This window comes from Armigeres subalbatus, chromosome 1 (genome assembly GCF_024139115.2).
Source record: "Armigeres subalbatus isolate Guangzhou_Male chromosome 1, GZ_Asu_2, whole genome shotgun sequence".
Taxonomy (NCBI): domain Eukaryota; kingdom Metazoa; phylum Arthropoda; class Insecta; order Diptera; family Culicidae; genus Armigeres; species Armigeres subalbatus.
The window spans coordinates 69,526,594-69,540,959 of record NC_085139.1 but is presented as its reverse complement, the minus strand read 5'-3'; the positions used below and the strand labels follow the sequence as shown (position 1 = coordinate 69,540,959).

At 37.9% G+C, this 14,366-nt stretch overlaps 1 protein-coding gene across 1 annotated transcript; it reads right to left on the bottom strand.

Moving 5' to 3' along the window:
- Positions 1 to 368: 368 nt before the first annotated feature.
- LOC134226704 (glucosidase 2 subunit beta) lies at positions 369 to 13,605 on the bottom strand. The gene is made up of 3 exons (XM_062707661.1): positions 12,779 to 13,605; positions 1,377 to 2,176; positions 369 to 1,186 (listed from the first exon to the last, which is right to left on the bottom strand). The coding sequence occupies exons 1-3, from the start codon at positions 13,394 to 13,396 to the stop codon at positions 949 to 951; spliced, it is 1,656 nt and encodes a 551-aa protein (XP_062563645.1). The 5' UTR covers positions 13,397 to 13,605; the 3' UTR covers positions 369 to 948.
- Between the last annotated feature and the right edge of the window lie 761 nt (positions 13,606 to 14,366).

Genomic DNA, 14,366 nt, shown 5'->3' with positions numbered 1-14,366 from the left:
CATATTTGCTGGAAGACGTTGAATGAAGATCATTTTCAACAAGCTGTCGTCCAAAGCTAATAATTCATTTGACAATTCTCTCATCTTCGCCAACAAATGCGTCGATCGCATATCATCAAGGTCATGTGAACCGAGTAGCTGTTCGAATCAGCGAAACGAGCGATTAATCGATTCTTTACAGCAGTAATACTTGTCGGCAAATATGTAGATCGTACATGTGCGTTTGCGTCGCGGTGATTCTCTTGGTGATTCCCACTTCTTACTGAACGGCAGTGGTGCGAGAAACCCTACATTCCCTTTATTTAGCGTATCGGTAGCATCGGTTGGCGTGTTACATCAGATACCGTGTGGTTAAACCAAAACAAATATTTCATTACTCAGAATTTTATTTTCAATCATTCATTCAAGATACAAAAACACATCGGAAAGGTATGTAATCCAATATCGGTGTACACTTCTAGACTTCTAGTGTTTTACTAGTGTTCCAGCAAATTGATTGTTACTTTATCGATCTAACATTGATGTTACATGCTGACAATATATCTGCTTTCAGCACAAACAGTGTAGAACCTATTTTCACTGATTCAGCACTCTAAAACGAAGGAATGTTTGTCCAAATTTATAAAGAAGAAAATATACATTCTAAACAAACACGATGTTTCTGGTTCCTGAGACAAATTTCAAAATTATCCAGCTTCGACTCCTGCAGACAAGCTTTACCGCTAATCAATCTTATAGAATCCATCAATATTACCAACTAATGAACCATTCGACGATGAAAATTGAGGCAAAGGAATAAAATAATTACAATGTTGTCGTATTTTTTAAATCTACTACGCCCTACCGTTTTTTTGTTTTCTAAATTTAGGTTGATTTGCTGACTTATGAAATGCGCCGAGTGATCTGATGACAGTCTAATAAAAATCTATCCGATGCTTCTCCACTTCTCTACAGCTCATCGTGTTGCTGTTCCCGGTTGGGATCATCGATGGAGCAGGCAGCGGGTGTCTGGACACGATATTCATACTCGCAGCGATTCGGCTCCGAGACGGCGGTGATTCTGGTATCGAGTCCACATTCCAGGTGAACTATGGCCGACCGTGCCGGACCATTCCAACAGGTAGCTCCGTTACCGTACCGCATTACGGTGTAGTCCGGACTGGCCCACTTATCCCAGACACCCAATCTGTAAGTAAAATTCCGATTATTTAGTGTTTGTACGCATGTTACAAAATGGCTAATTGCAATTTGAAATATTGTGAAAGTTTAGATACACTGTGAAATTGATTTCATTCTTGTTATTATTCCAATTCAATCAAACTTTTCTTTTCCCTAATAAATTTTCAAGGTTGGAATAACGTCCACCTGTAGCTTACCTAGTTTCAGAGCCACCACTTTTTGGTTGCTGAACAGCTTTGTCGAAAAGACAGAGTTTGTAGATATATTCGCGATCCTCGTAATTGATGCATTCTCCGTTGAGCGGGGCGAATTCCTCTTCCTTTCCGAAGTCTTTATTCAGCAAATCTTCGATTTTCTTCATTTCCTGATCAATCTCGCGAACATGGCGATCGGCTTCGCTATGCTGATTTCTTGCATCATTGGCTTTACGAATGATCTCCTGAGTTTCTGGATCGTACTCCTGCTTCGGTACTTCCGCTTGCTCTACTTGTCCTTCACCCAGCTCCTGTTCATCTTGACCCTCATCTTCTTCTTCCTCATCGTCATGTTCATTAGGTTCTTCTTCTTCCTGGTAGGCTTGAGAAGGTTCACTTCCATCTAGGTCATACCCGTCTCGCTCATTTTGCAATTCAGCTTCTTCAGTTTCATACTGTTCGTTTTCGCGTTCGTCCTTCTCAAGCTCATCGACATCACTTGGCGGTTTGAACAGTCCAGAATCCAACATCAGGAACGGTTTAATCTTAGGCCAGCATAGCGTAACGAACGTTTCGAAATCAACCTGGTCATGCTCATCGAGGAAAAAGCGCGCCTCGTCCTCAGTTACCGCTCCATCTCGGTTGCGGTCGAACACGATGCGAGTCTGCAGTTCCACAATTTCCACCACTCCATTTTGATTTGAGTCGTATTTGCGGAACGTATCTTCAGCTTCCTCACGATTGCTCAAAGCTTCAGCTTCCTGTTTTGATTTGCGTGCTTCCTCCTCACGGTCGCGATATACCTTTCAAGAAAGATAATAGCTCGCATTAGTGAACATTCGCTACAATACTACATACTAATACAACAATCATCAACAAAAATTTATCAAACCAGTTATTATGTGCAAGGTTGCTTATGATTTAGACCATCTATGAAATTAATTCCATGTGATTCTTAGAATTCGATAAATTTTATTTTGATCCAGATCTGCTCTATATTGTGCCTAACATTATAGGCTCCCTGGCATAAACACATTTTATAAGAGCATACTAAAACATATTCTACGAAATTTGAGAGAAGTTGACGTACATTATGAAGCACAGTTTATTTTCACAACTCCATATGTATTATGATAGTAGTCTCATCGACGAAGTAGTCTGCCATTCCTCGATAACGAAAGTACGGAGCCACAATTAATTGCATATTATTCAACAATTCGGCTGCACGTAAAAAAATTTAATGTTATTTATTATTAATATTTCTAATACCTTTTTGCCAAAGCAGGCGCTTAATGATATGTATAAGAAAAAACTTATAGGGAAGATCCATTAATTACGTAACGCAAAAATGGGACATTTTCAACCCCCCCTCCCCCCTATGTCACACTTTTTGTATGAATCATCTAAAAATTTGGTATGGATCGTCACACTTTGCTCAACCCCCCCTCCCCCCTCTAAGCGTTACGTAATTTGTGGACGCTCCCATACATCGCATTAGTCACATACATTCCGAAACTTATACTTTTCATTAACTTATGAATGTTATTAGCTTTTTGGTATGGGATCATTCATTAGGTGGCATAATAAAGAGTATAAGTATTTTCGAATGGTTTTTTGCCAAAACATATAAGGTTATTTTTTTACGTGTGTAAGAACGATCGTAATACAGTGTACTCTCCCTAACTCGATGTTCTGTAACTCGATATTTTCCCTTAGAGTAGAGTGGAGCAAGAGTGCGCGTGGGGTAAGAGTACGTTTTCGATTTTTTCAAGTAATAAAAAAAGATAAACTAGCAGCACTGCATCAGTTTGACAGGTATTCTGGCCAACTATTATCATGTGTAATTGTAAACGATTTGAATAAACAACAAGGGAGATATGAAGTTAGATAACTTTTTGGTCATTTTTCTAAAAATAATTGGATTTCCGCAACTAGTATTTCATTACCATATACACGTTCAATCAGGTGAACATTATACCATTTCGATAACCTATTGTATAGAGTACTTTATGGTACAGAACACCAATCCGGTTGGTTTTCCAAGCAGTCAAAACCATTACTTGAATAATTTTTGGGACTGTGGGGTAAAAGTACGCAGGAACCGGTGGGGCAAGAGTACGCATATGAATCTTCAAGTTATGATGTTAAACCCGAATCTCCGGCCGAAATAAGACTTCTTCCAAAGCGTAAAGATCCACAACTAAGAAAAAAGGGAATTTGAAATTATCGCAAGTTTTTAGGCTAAGTTGAAGTAATTCGGCGATAGAAAGGACTTAGCGAACAAAGCACTGAAGCGAAATAATGAAATTGTATTAGGACTTGTTGTACACCTAAACGGCGATACCCCGTTTGGCATAATGCCATATGGCATAATGCCGTTTGGCATAACGCCGTTTGGCATAATGGCCATTTGGCATAAGGGCCGTTCGGCATAATGGCCATTTGGCATAATATATATGCGGTGTCAAATTGAAGGCCATTTGGCATAAGGGCCGTTTGGCATAACGACCATTTGGCATAATTTGTATGCGGTGTCAAATTGAGGGCAGTTTGGCATAAAGGCCATTTGGCATAATTTATATACGGTTCCAAATTAATTGCCGTTTGCAACAATTCATATGCAATAAAGAAGGGTAAATTACAGAAAAAGTGAATAAAAGTTTTTCTATCAAGGCTTTCAAGAAATGGTCAGTTTAAAAATTCCATTGAAATAAACAAAGAACTGCTCGCGTTTCAAAGAAGGGTAAATTATAGGAAATGAAAATGATAACGTGTTAAAGTGATTAATCTTCAGCGGGATATACAGTGAACCCTTCAAGAGACGATGTTCTGACTCGATAACGAGTCATGGATGCAAGTTATGCCATATTATAAAATATGTTATGGATTACTGCGATGGTCCCTTGAAAAACCCTAGTAGAACATGTTTCACGTAGGTTACTGCAATTTATCTGTGACCAGATTTGGTCACAAACAAGTTGCTGCAACCATTTTTGCCTGACTTTTGTTGCTCGGGAAGCTTTTCAAAGATTTTATATTCCACTTCTTGATATTTCCATGAGCCGATGGTCCCTTTATTATCGACTCATGGAGGTTTGACTGTCTCAACAATTTTATGGTGTACCGTTTCGTGATGCACGTGTTTGCCTGTTATAAGGCAAAATGTGTTATTTTGCCTTCTTTGAATACTCGAATTTGCTCGGGTATTTACAGCAAATGATTCACTGCAAAATAAGTCTAACTGCGGAATGATACAAAACGCAGAATGAAATATCAAGACTCGGATAATATTTAAAGAGTCTTTAATAAACATAAAAAAGAATGAAATATTGCGCAATGGTAATGATCGCGATGTGGTACATCAAGAAATGGATTACCGCGGAATGTTGTACCGCAAATTGTCGTAAAATTTTTAGAGCTTTAAAGTCTACTTAGCATCATCGGAGTAATTCACCCCCGATGATGCTAAGTAGATTCCTGGGCAATTAATTTGGAACAGTATGGAAATTATGCCAAATGGCCCACAATTTGACACCGCATACAAATTATGCCAAATGGCTATTATGCCAAACGGCCCTTATGCCAAATGACCATTATGCCAAACGGCCCTCAATTTGACACCGCATACAAATTATGCCAAATGGCCATTATGCCGAACGGCCATTATGCCAAATGACCATTATGCCAAACGGCGTTATGCCAAACGGCATTATGCCATATGGCATTATGCCAAACGGGGTACCGCCCACCTAAACATAGTACGAAAACACAATTTCATCCAAATGATAATTTCATTTAATCAAAAGAAACATTCACAAATTACGCAACGTTTAGCTGGGAGGAGTTGCGAGATGTGTGACGATCCATATAATTTCTAAAGGATTCATACAAGTAGTGTAAGATAGGGGGGGAGGGGTGATGAAATAGTCAAATTTTACGTTACGTGATTAGTGGACTTTCTTTAAGGAAAATGCCTTTGTATACGCCACGCGAAACCTTATATATATTTTCACCTCTGTAGTTTTTTGTATATATAAAAAACAATGGTTTTTCGTATGAAAGTGCACATTTTTAGGACCCCCTCCCCCTTCAAGAGTTACGTAAGCTTTAAACATTCCCTAATATATGCTCATTAAACATCAATCAAATGTTATTAACTCTCATTTGTGTTAATATATACTTAAAGCACATGATTGGATAAATGCGTACTCTTACCCCACCCGATGCGCACTTTTACCCCACCGGTGGGGTTAAAACTCCCGGTGAAGTGCATTTATTAGGAAGGAAACAAGTGAGAGTGTGCAAAAAGACAAGTTCATCTTGCATGCAAGTTATGATCCGTGAAGGATAATTTATTTGTTCATCTATGAGCATTAATTAAACTAGTGGTTAAGTGTGTTTCATACCACATCATTGACACACCAAAGTGCTATTTCGAAGTGAAATATAATTTATTGCTAACTCGACTTATCCATCCAAACGTATGGAGCGATGACGGTAGGAACAGCAACAACTGTTTTTATTGTTCTGCTTTGGCGAGCGAGTGATAAAACACAGCGAGACAGTGAGACGAAGAACTCACAGCGCTGCTGGCGGCAAAACAATACCGCACAGAAGGCAAGAATAGGGGACGCTGATCATAAAAGCTCTATACCGGTATTAATAATATAACTTTAAATACATCAATAGATTATTTTACTATTCATCGATTTAAATCGTTTTCTTTTACATGTTTTGACACTTGCTTATTTGCTTGAACCATTTTTTTTTGTCTTATTAGTTTATCGTTTCTATTTGCCTTATAGTTTATCGTCTTATTTATTGTGATTTTACTACATATATTTTTTATCTATATATTTTTATTTATATACTATAATTTTATTACATCGCGGCTTGGTGTATTCATAGTTATATAATTATACAATTTTGTTTTGTTTTACAAATCGAATCATCAGTAGTGAAAGACCAGAGTATAGGGCTAACCGTGAATTAGTAAAACATTTAAAGATACTGGCGATGATGTAATGATTTATTAATCAGAACGTAAATATCCCAGGACTTTGAAGAGTAAACAATCACGGGGAAAACCCAATATCTTTGGCCATACTATGAATTATGCTGGAATTATATCCAAATAACAAAAAAATGCAAAATAGTAAAATTAAGTTCATTCAAGTAAATCTACACCATGCAAAGGGAGCGACAGCTGTACTTTGTAAGAGATTTGCTGAGAGCAAACTGGATATTGCGTTAATCCAGGAGCCATGGACGAACAACGGTAGGATAATGGGTATTCCTACAAATACATCCAAAATAATTTACAAAACAGGACAGCAACCTCCCAGGGCTGCAATTTTGGTGAATGGAAAAGCAAAATTTATTCCAATAACAGAGTTTATTAATCGAGATATTGTTGCGGTTATGATGGAGGTACCGACAATTCGTGGGAAAATGGAAATATGTGTCGCCTCAGCATACTTCCCAGGAGATGCTGATGATGTGCCTCCACCAGAAGTAGCCGCTTTTATTTCATATTGCAGAAAGCAAAATAAAGCTTTCATTATCGGTTGTGACGCAAACGCTCATCACACAATATGGGCTAGTTCGGATATCAACAGACGGGGTGAGAACCTGTTCGACTATATTGCAAAAAATGATGTAGATATATGTAACAGGGGAAATAAAATTACCTTTTCAAATGCTATCAGGCAAGAAGTTCTAGATTTAACCTTGTGTAGTCATACACTTTCGGAGAAAATCACAAATTGGCATGTTTCAGATGAAATATCTCTATCTGATCACATGCACATATTATTCGAATATGAGGCTGGAAATCAACTCATAGAAACCAGAAGAGATCCCAGGAAAACTAACTGGGAATTTTATATCTCAAATTTGATAAGTGAGGCGGAAAACTTGAGCACCTCATCAAATTCTTATCGTGGACTAGAAGAAAGTTCTAAGCAATTTTCTGGCTTAATACTGAAGTCTTTTCAAGTCAGCTGTGCTGCTAAGGAACGTTCTTCAAACAGAGACGTACCCTGGTGGAACAGTAACTTGCAAAAATAGCGGAAAAGAACCCGGAAACTCTTTAACCGGGCTAAACGTACACAACAGTGGGAACAATACAAAGAATCCCTCACTTCTTATAATAGAGAAATTCGGAGATCTAAAAGGATAAACTGGAGGCACACCTGTGAAAACATTGAAAGTACTCCAGTAGCTGCTAGATTGCAGAAAATCCTTGCTAAAGATCACACAAATGGTCTTGGAACTATTAAAAAAGACAACGGGTCTTTTACCAAGACAAGTTATGAAACATTAGAAATAATGATGCAAACACACTTCCCGTGTTCTATCATTAATTCACATGAAGACCAGAATGCATCTGATACGCAAACTAGTGTAAATGAAGCCAGGAGAGATATTCAACAAACGAATAAAGTCACTGGGATGAATTACACCAGGAGCAATACTAGCGCTCTGGCCAATGAAATATTTACTGAACAGAAAGTTGAATGGGCGATTGATTCTTTTGAACCCTTCAAAGCTCCAGGTAGGGATGGAATTTTTCCTGTACTACTGCCGAAGGGAAAAGTGATCTTAACACCCATATTAACCAAGATGTTCCGATCAAGCTTAATATTAGGCTATATACCGACTGCATGGAGAGAAGTGCGGGTTACATTTGTCCCAAAAGCCAATAAGAAGGATAAATCATGCCCAAAATCCTTCACACCAGTCAGCTTATCGTCCATTATACTTAAAATAATGGAAAAACTGATAGATGAGTATGTAAAATCATCTTATCTAACGAAAACTCCTCTAAGCAAAAATCAGTTTGCATATCAGGAGGGAAAATCTTCAGTAACAGCGCTTCACAAGCTAGTTACAAAGTTGGAAAGAACTTTTGAAGCAAAAGAAATTTCACTTGCAGCGTTCCTTGACATTGAAGGAGCATTCGATAACACATCTCACAGTTCAATGAAGAATGCTATGTTAAAACGAGGTTTTGATGTATGTATTGTTGATTGGATTGGCGAGATGTTATCAAAAAGAGAAATATCAGCCAACCTTGGAAGCTCATCAATTAGTGTGAGAGCAGTAAAAGGGTGTCCTCAAGGAGGCGTACTATCACCTCTATTGTGGTCTTTAATCGTTGATGATCTTCTCAAACAACTGGAGGCTCGAGGCTTTGAAATAATTGGCTTCGCGGATGATATGCCGTTCTACGCATAAATGTCCCATGTACATAGGAAATCCCAGCAAACATGGGACAAATATGCGTATGACGGCAGTATAGTCATATTAGTAAGAGGAAAATATGACTGTGTTATTTCGGACCGAATGCAAATCGCTCTAAATTTCATCACACTATGGTGTGAAAAAGAAGGATTAAATATAAATCCTTCAAAGGCCACATTAGTGGCGTTTACAAGGAGAAGAAATAATTCTCTTCCTACTTTAAAGTTGAAAGGAGAAGATTTGAAACATTCAAACTCAGTCAAGCATCTTGGAGTTAGACTTGACAGTAAGCTGAATTGGAACTTACATCTTGAGGAAGTATTAAGCAAAGCTACAAATACTTTATGGATAAGTAAGGTGACGTTCGGTAAAAAGTGGGGACTAAAGCCAAAAATGATTCAATGGATTTATACGGCGATTGTGAAACCCAGAATGTCATATGCCGCATTACTATGGTGGCCAAAAACAAAAGAAAGGGTGGTTCAGAAGAAGATGGAAAAACTTCAAAGATTAGCTACTCTTTCAATAACTGGTGCAATGAGGAGCACGCCGAATAAAGCGCTAGACGCTTTGCTCCACATGCTACCATTGGATCAATTTATTCAATTAGAAGCAGAGAAGAGTGCTTTGAAGGTCAAGAGAGATTCAAACCTCTTCGAAGGTGACCTAAAAGGACATCTTAGTATTCTAAACAAAATAAGTATCAACTCACTTATCACAAGCAATGATGATTGGATGAGGAGAAAATACAATTTTTTCGATGCTTTAATGTAATTAATCTTGAGCGAAATATATGGGCGAACGGTGGACCAAGTCTTCGCTCAGGATCAATTGTATTTTACACCGATGGTTCAAAGCTGAACGATCAAGTTGGAGCAGGCGTAACTGGCCCAGGGATAAATATATCGATTTCCATGGGCAAGTGGCCAACTGTTTTCAAAGCTGAAGTTCAGGCTATTCTTGAATGCTCTAATTTATGCTTACGCCGAAATTACAGGCATTCAAATATTTGCATAATGTGTGACAGTCAAGCAGCATTGAATGCTTTGAAATCAGCAACATGCACATCCAAACTCGTTTGGGAATGTGTTCAGTCACTCCAAACCTTGGGTAGTCGTAACAAAGTGAACCTGTATTGGGTTCCTGGTCTTTTTGGCATTGAAGGCAATGAACAAGCTGATATGCTGGCCAGACTTGGTTCATCTCGACAATTCATAGGTCCCGAACCATTTTGTGGTGTATCTGCGTGTTCTCTTAGAATGGAACTCAAATCTTGGGAACATTCTAAAATAGAGGACATCTGGAAAAACATTTTGATTGCGAGGCAATCTAAACGTTTCATCGCACCAAACGCATTTATCACTCGCAAAATTTTAGATCTTTCAAAAAAAGATCTTAACACATATACAGGTCTTATAACAGGCCATTGCCCGAGCCGATATCACTTGAATCTGTTAGGAAAACTTCAAGATGATGTATGTCGTTTCTGCGGCACACATGTAGAAGACTCGGAACTCTGTTATGCCATTGTCCGGCAATTTTTAGAAAGGGATTACAGTTCTTCAATAGGGGGCTTATAGAACCCTCAGAAGTTTGGAGAACAAGTCCCAATATGGTAGTACGATTCATCAGAACCATAATACCGCATTGGGATAACGCTGGTAGTCAAGGAAATGCAATTGCTCTAAATAGTAATGATGCGTCAACTTGACAAAGCTAGATCAAATGGGGCATATATCACAATAGATCTAACAAATGGTCGCAGTGATTAAGATACCCAACAGGGGAAAAAAAAAAAAAAAAAAGAGTGCGTTTTTCACTTGTCGTGCAATAAGGGTTCTAACGAATCTCAATCATTTCAATATTTTTTCCACTGGGTAACATAAAGGAAGAGTATATGAATCATCGACACTGATTTTATATGCAGAAGCTTGCTTCATAAGGGCCACATGATCGATTGAAAACTAAGTGCGTACTCTTACCCCACTCTACTCTACTCGATGAAATTCAAAGTCGATATCTCCCTCACTCGATATTCTCTAAGTCGAAGTAATTTCTCAATGCATTTTCACCTCGCTAATAGAGATGTCGTAAAATCCCGATTAATCGATTAGTTACTAATCGATTACTCTTGATTCTTGTCGATTATTGAATCGAATTATCATTGTATAGTAATTGATTCAAAATTAATCGATTATCACAACGATGAATCGATTAATCGAAATAATCAATTAATTTTCGACATCCTTATGATGTCGTAAAATTCTGATTAATCGATTAGTTACTAATCGATTACTCACGATTCCTCTCGATTATTGAATCGATTAATCGTTGGGTAATAATCGATTCAAAATTAATCGATTATCACAACGATGAATCGATTAATCGAAGTAATCGATTATCACAACGATGAATCGATTAATCGAAGTAATCGATTAATTTGCGACATCTCTACTCGCTAACATTTTCATTTTGGTTGTCAATCCTCACAAACTCAATCCTTTCCAGCTTACCACAGATTAGCAAGATAGTAAAGCCTTTTTTACTGTTGTGGAATTAAATACAATGAATTGAGCTTTCTGAACGATTCACAAGCTTTTTGAACAATGAACAAAAATGCGAGTGTTATAAATATGCGATTATGGGCACTATGGGTTTCCGAGCCTTCTGTCAAAAGTTTGGTATTGGAGTGGTCAAATAGCCTTTACGTAGGGTTAGGCGGGCAAGATGGGTCACGGGGTAAGATGGGTCAGGGCCGTTTTTGAGCATCGTATACATTTTAATGTGGAGATTATGACTTTGTAGGAAGAATAATTTGGTTCTACTTTATTGTCACTCGATTTGATGATAAAATTTCAATTTGGTAGAGTACTTCAAGGCAAAATATTTTTCAGCATTGTTTCTTATGCGAAACACACTTTCTATAAAACGTGTTATCTCGTCGAGCAATCTAAAATTTAAACATTTTTAATAATAACGTAAAAGTATCATAAGTAATGTAGGCGAAGTTGTACTGACCTAGTCAACGCAAAATCGTATATGATACAACATAAGATGCTAAAGTGGAGGCGATATACGTACATGTTGTATGGGGATATACTTATATCCCCTCCACTTTAGCATCTTATGCGGCACCATGTACGATCTTGTGTTGACTGGGAACTGCGTCGAAATAAATAAATTTGATCGAAAATTAGACATTCTAGCATGAACTTGCAAATGGGGCAAGATGGGTCAGCACATACTGAAGGGCATAGTTCGCATTCAAAACATATTTTCCATTGCTGATTTAATCATTTTAAGGTTACTTTTGAGTATAATGATGTTAATTTGTTAATTTCAAAATGTATATTTTTTGTCTTTAAGAAAGCAATACACGGACGGCTTGTTTTCATAAGAAATTGAAGACATTTTTAAATGTAGTGCCATTTTTCAATCCAAAGCTTTGAAATAATTTTTTTTTCCAATAAAATCATTGGTAATAAACTTATCTATCTGTGTGTAATTTAATAATCTGAATAAAAACAATAATAATTGCAGAATTTAAAGGTAACCTATCTTGCCCCGGCATTTTTTGAGAAAAATAAATTTATATAATTTTTTGTTATTTCATACCCTTAGCTTACAGATTATGAGCTATTTTTATAGATCCACGTTGAAAAGCTAAATAAAAATGTTTCTATTTTGAGCCATTGAGGGTTCGCCTTAGGTGACCTATCTTGCCCCATCCTACCCTATACGTACTTAGTATACGAGAAAGGCAAAAGCTTTTGAAAAATTATTAAGTTTTTAAACCGTTTTAGAAATAGGTTTGCAAAGTAACTCCAAAGGATTATTCGAGTCCTCATAATCGTTGTTACTACAGAAGGCGTTATGAAAAATTATGCTTGAATTGATGTTTGTTCGCGGAAAAAAATCCACGTTTCTTGGCGAGGCGCGAACTCTCGACCTCCCACAAAAGTAGAAGATTGAAATTGTGATTTTGCGCCACCAATGTACGTGGATTTTTTTTGTTCGCAATAAATTGCATTCGATGTCAGTCAGTTAGATATCAGCATTATTGCTACGTGGATTAATCAGGGATTTTTTGCTAAGGGATTTTAATAAAATTTATAAGTGTGGACAAAACATATCTTTGGTCATTTTCGTAAACTTCATACCTTCAGAGCAGCATTTTCCAGCGTTTCAGCTTCGTCTTTGATATCGGCTTTTTCCTTCCGTAGTGCTTCTGCTTCCGTTTTTGTTTTCTCCAACTCTACGAAACGCAGTCGTTGCTCCTCCTTCAAAGTCTTTCCTCTCTGAACCATTTCAGTCCGTAGCTGGTTTCCCATCTTAGCCATTTCAGTTCGTTGCTTCTCCCTCATTCTGTCCTCTTTGCCTAGCTCGCTGCAGGTGTTGACACAGCTTGCCCTCGAAGCGTACTCATCAGAAGCATCACAGCAATCGCATATTCCGTCGTTCACCCGATTGCTGGGTAAGTTTAACGGCTTGTACCCAGCATTTGTGCAATGGAATATTCCGTTCGGGCAGGCAGCAGTTCCTGGCTCGTCGCTACCATCCTCGCAATCGCAATAGTCGTCATTAACCTGCTCCCACTGAATCGTCTTACGTCCATCCAAACACACAAACTTTCCCCCATTATCCACTGGATAGAGACTAGCTCGAGATAGGGAAACCCCCCGGGGGCGAGGCAGCTCTGTCAGTACCACAATCCCTAGACTGCACACTGACAACACCAGCAACAGCCAGCCACTTTCTTTGCCGCGGCTGGACCACATTCTGGCTTTGTACTATTAAAGCGAAAGCCTAAATTTGATAGAAAAACACTGTTCAGTACTTAACTCTATCTTCAAAATTTCACAATGAATTATCTGGACAAAATGGGCTAGTTTTGTGTAAGTTTTGACAAATTGTAAAGAAAAGGAACGAAGAAAAGACAAGAACGTCGCTTCGTTCCTCGTTCGGGCACCGCTCCAAATCTCAGGGTCACCGGCAGGGATGCCAGTGAATATTTTCAAATGTCTTCACAGTCGTTTAAATATGTCTTCAAATGTCTTCAATATAAAAATTATGATTATTAGCGAGAAATTTCAAAATCCAATAGGTTTGTAAATTCAATCATGTCCTTATTTTAAAGATGTGGAATAATGTTTATTTTTTCAAACATTCAAATTGATAGAATTCATGAGAATATTCTATAAAATTTCCACGAGATAGTGTATAACGAGTTTCCCCTGGATTTTATACTGAGTCTGGTTAAAATTCCACCGGATTTTTTAACTGAACTTCCATGTGGAATTCTTCCAAATTTATGTTTAAAGAATACCCTGTAAGGTTTCAAAATTTACCGTGAAATACTTGAAAAACATCCAGACGAAATTTCCCGAAGAATTCCTGTTGGAACACCCAGAAGATTTACTGAAGAAACTTTTGGAGAAATTTTTGAAGGAACTTCCGGACTAATTGCTGGAGGATTTTAAAAAGGAATTCTTGGAGAAACTTAAGAAGGAATTCCTATGGGAACTTCGGGATGAATTCCGGAGGGAGTTTTTGGAGTTCCGGAGAAACATCCGGAGGAATTCTTGGAACTAGTAATGGATGAATTTTTGGAGGAGCTTCTTGAGAAATAGCTGCAGAAACTTCCGAAAGAAACCCTGGAGGGAATACCAGAAAAATTCCGTAGTATACTTCTGGAGAATCTTTCGGCATCACTCTTGGAGAATCTTCCAGACGAATTCCTGGAGAAAC

Excerpts from the sequence above, each read along its gene's own strand:
- LOC134226704 (XM_062707661.1), bottom strand. The coding sequence starts at position 13,396 with ATGTGGTCCAGCCGCGGCAAAGAAAGTGGCTGGCTGTTGCTGGTGTTG. Across the intron at positions 2,177-12,778 it reads TGGAAAATGCTGCTCTGAAG|GTATATCGCGACCGTGAGGA; the intron begins GTATGAAGTTTA and ends CTTTCTTGAAAG. Across the intron at positions 1,187-1,376 it reads AGTGGTGGCTCTGAAACTAG|ATTGGGTGTCTGGGATAAGT; the intron begins GTAAGCTACAGG and ends TTTTACTTACAG.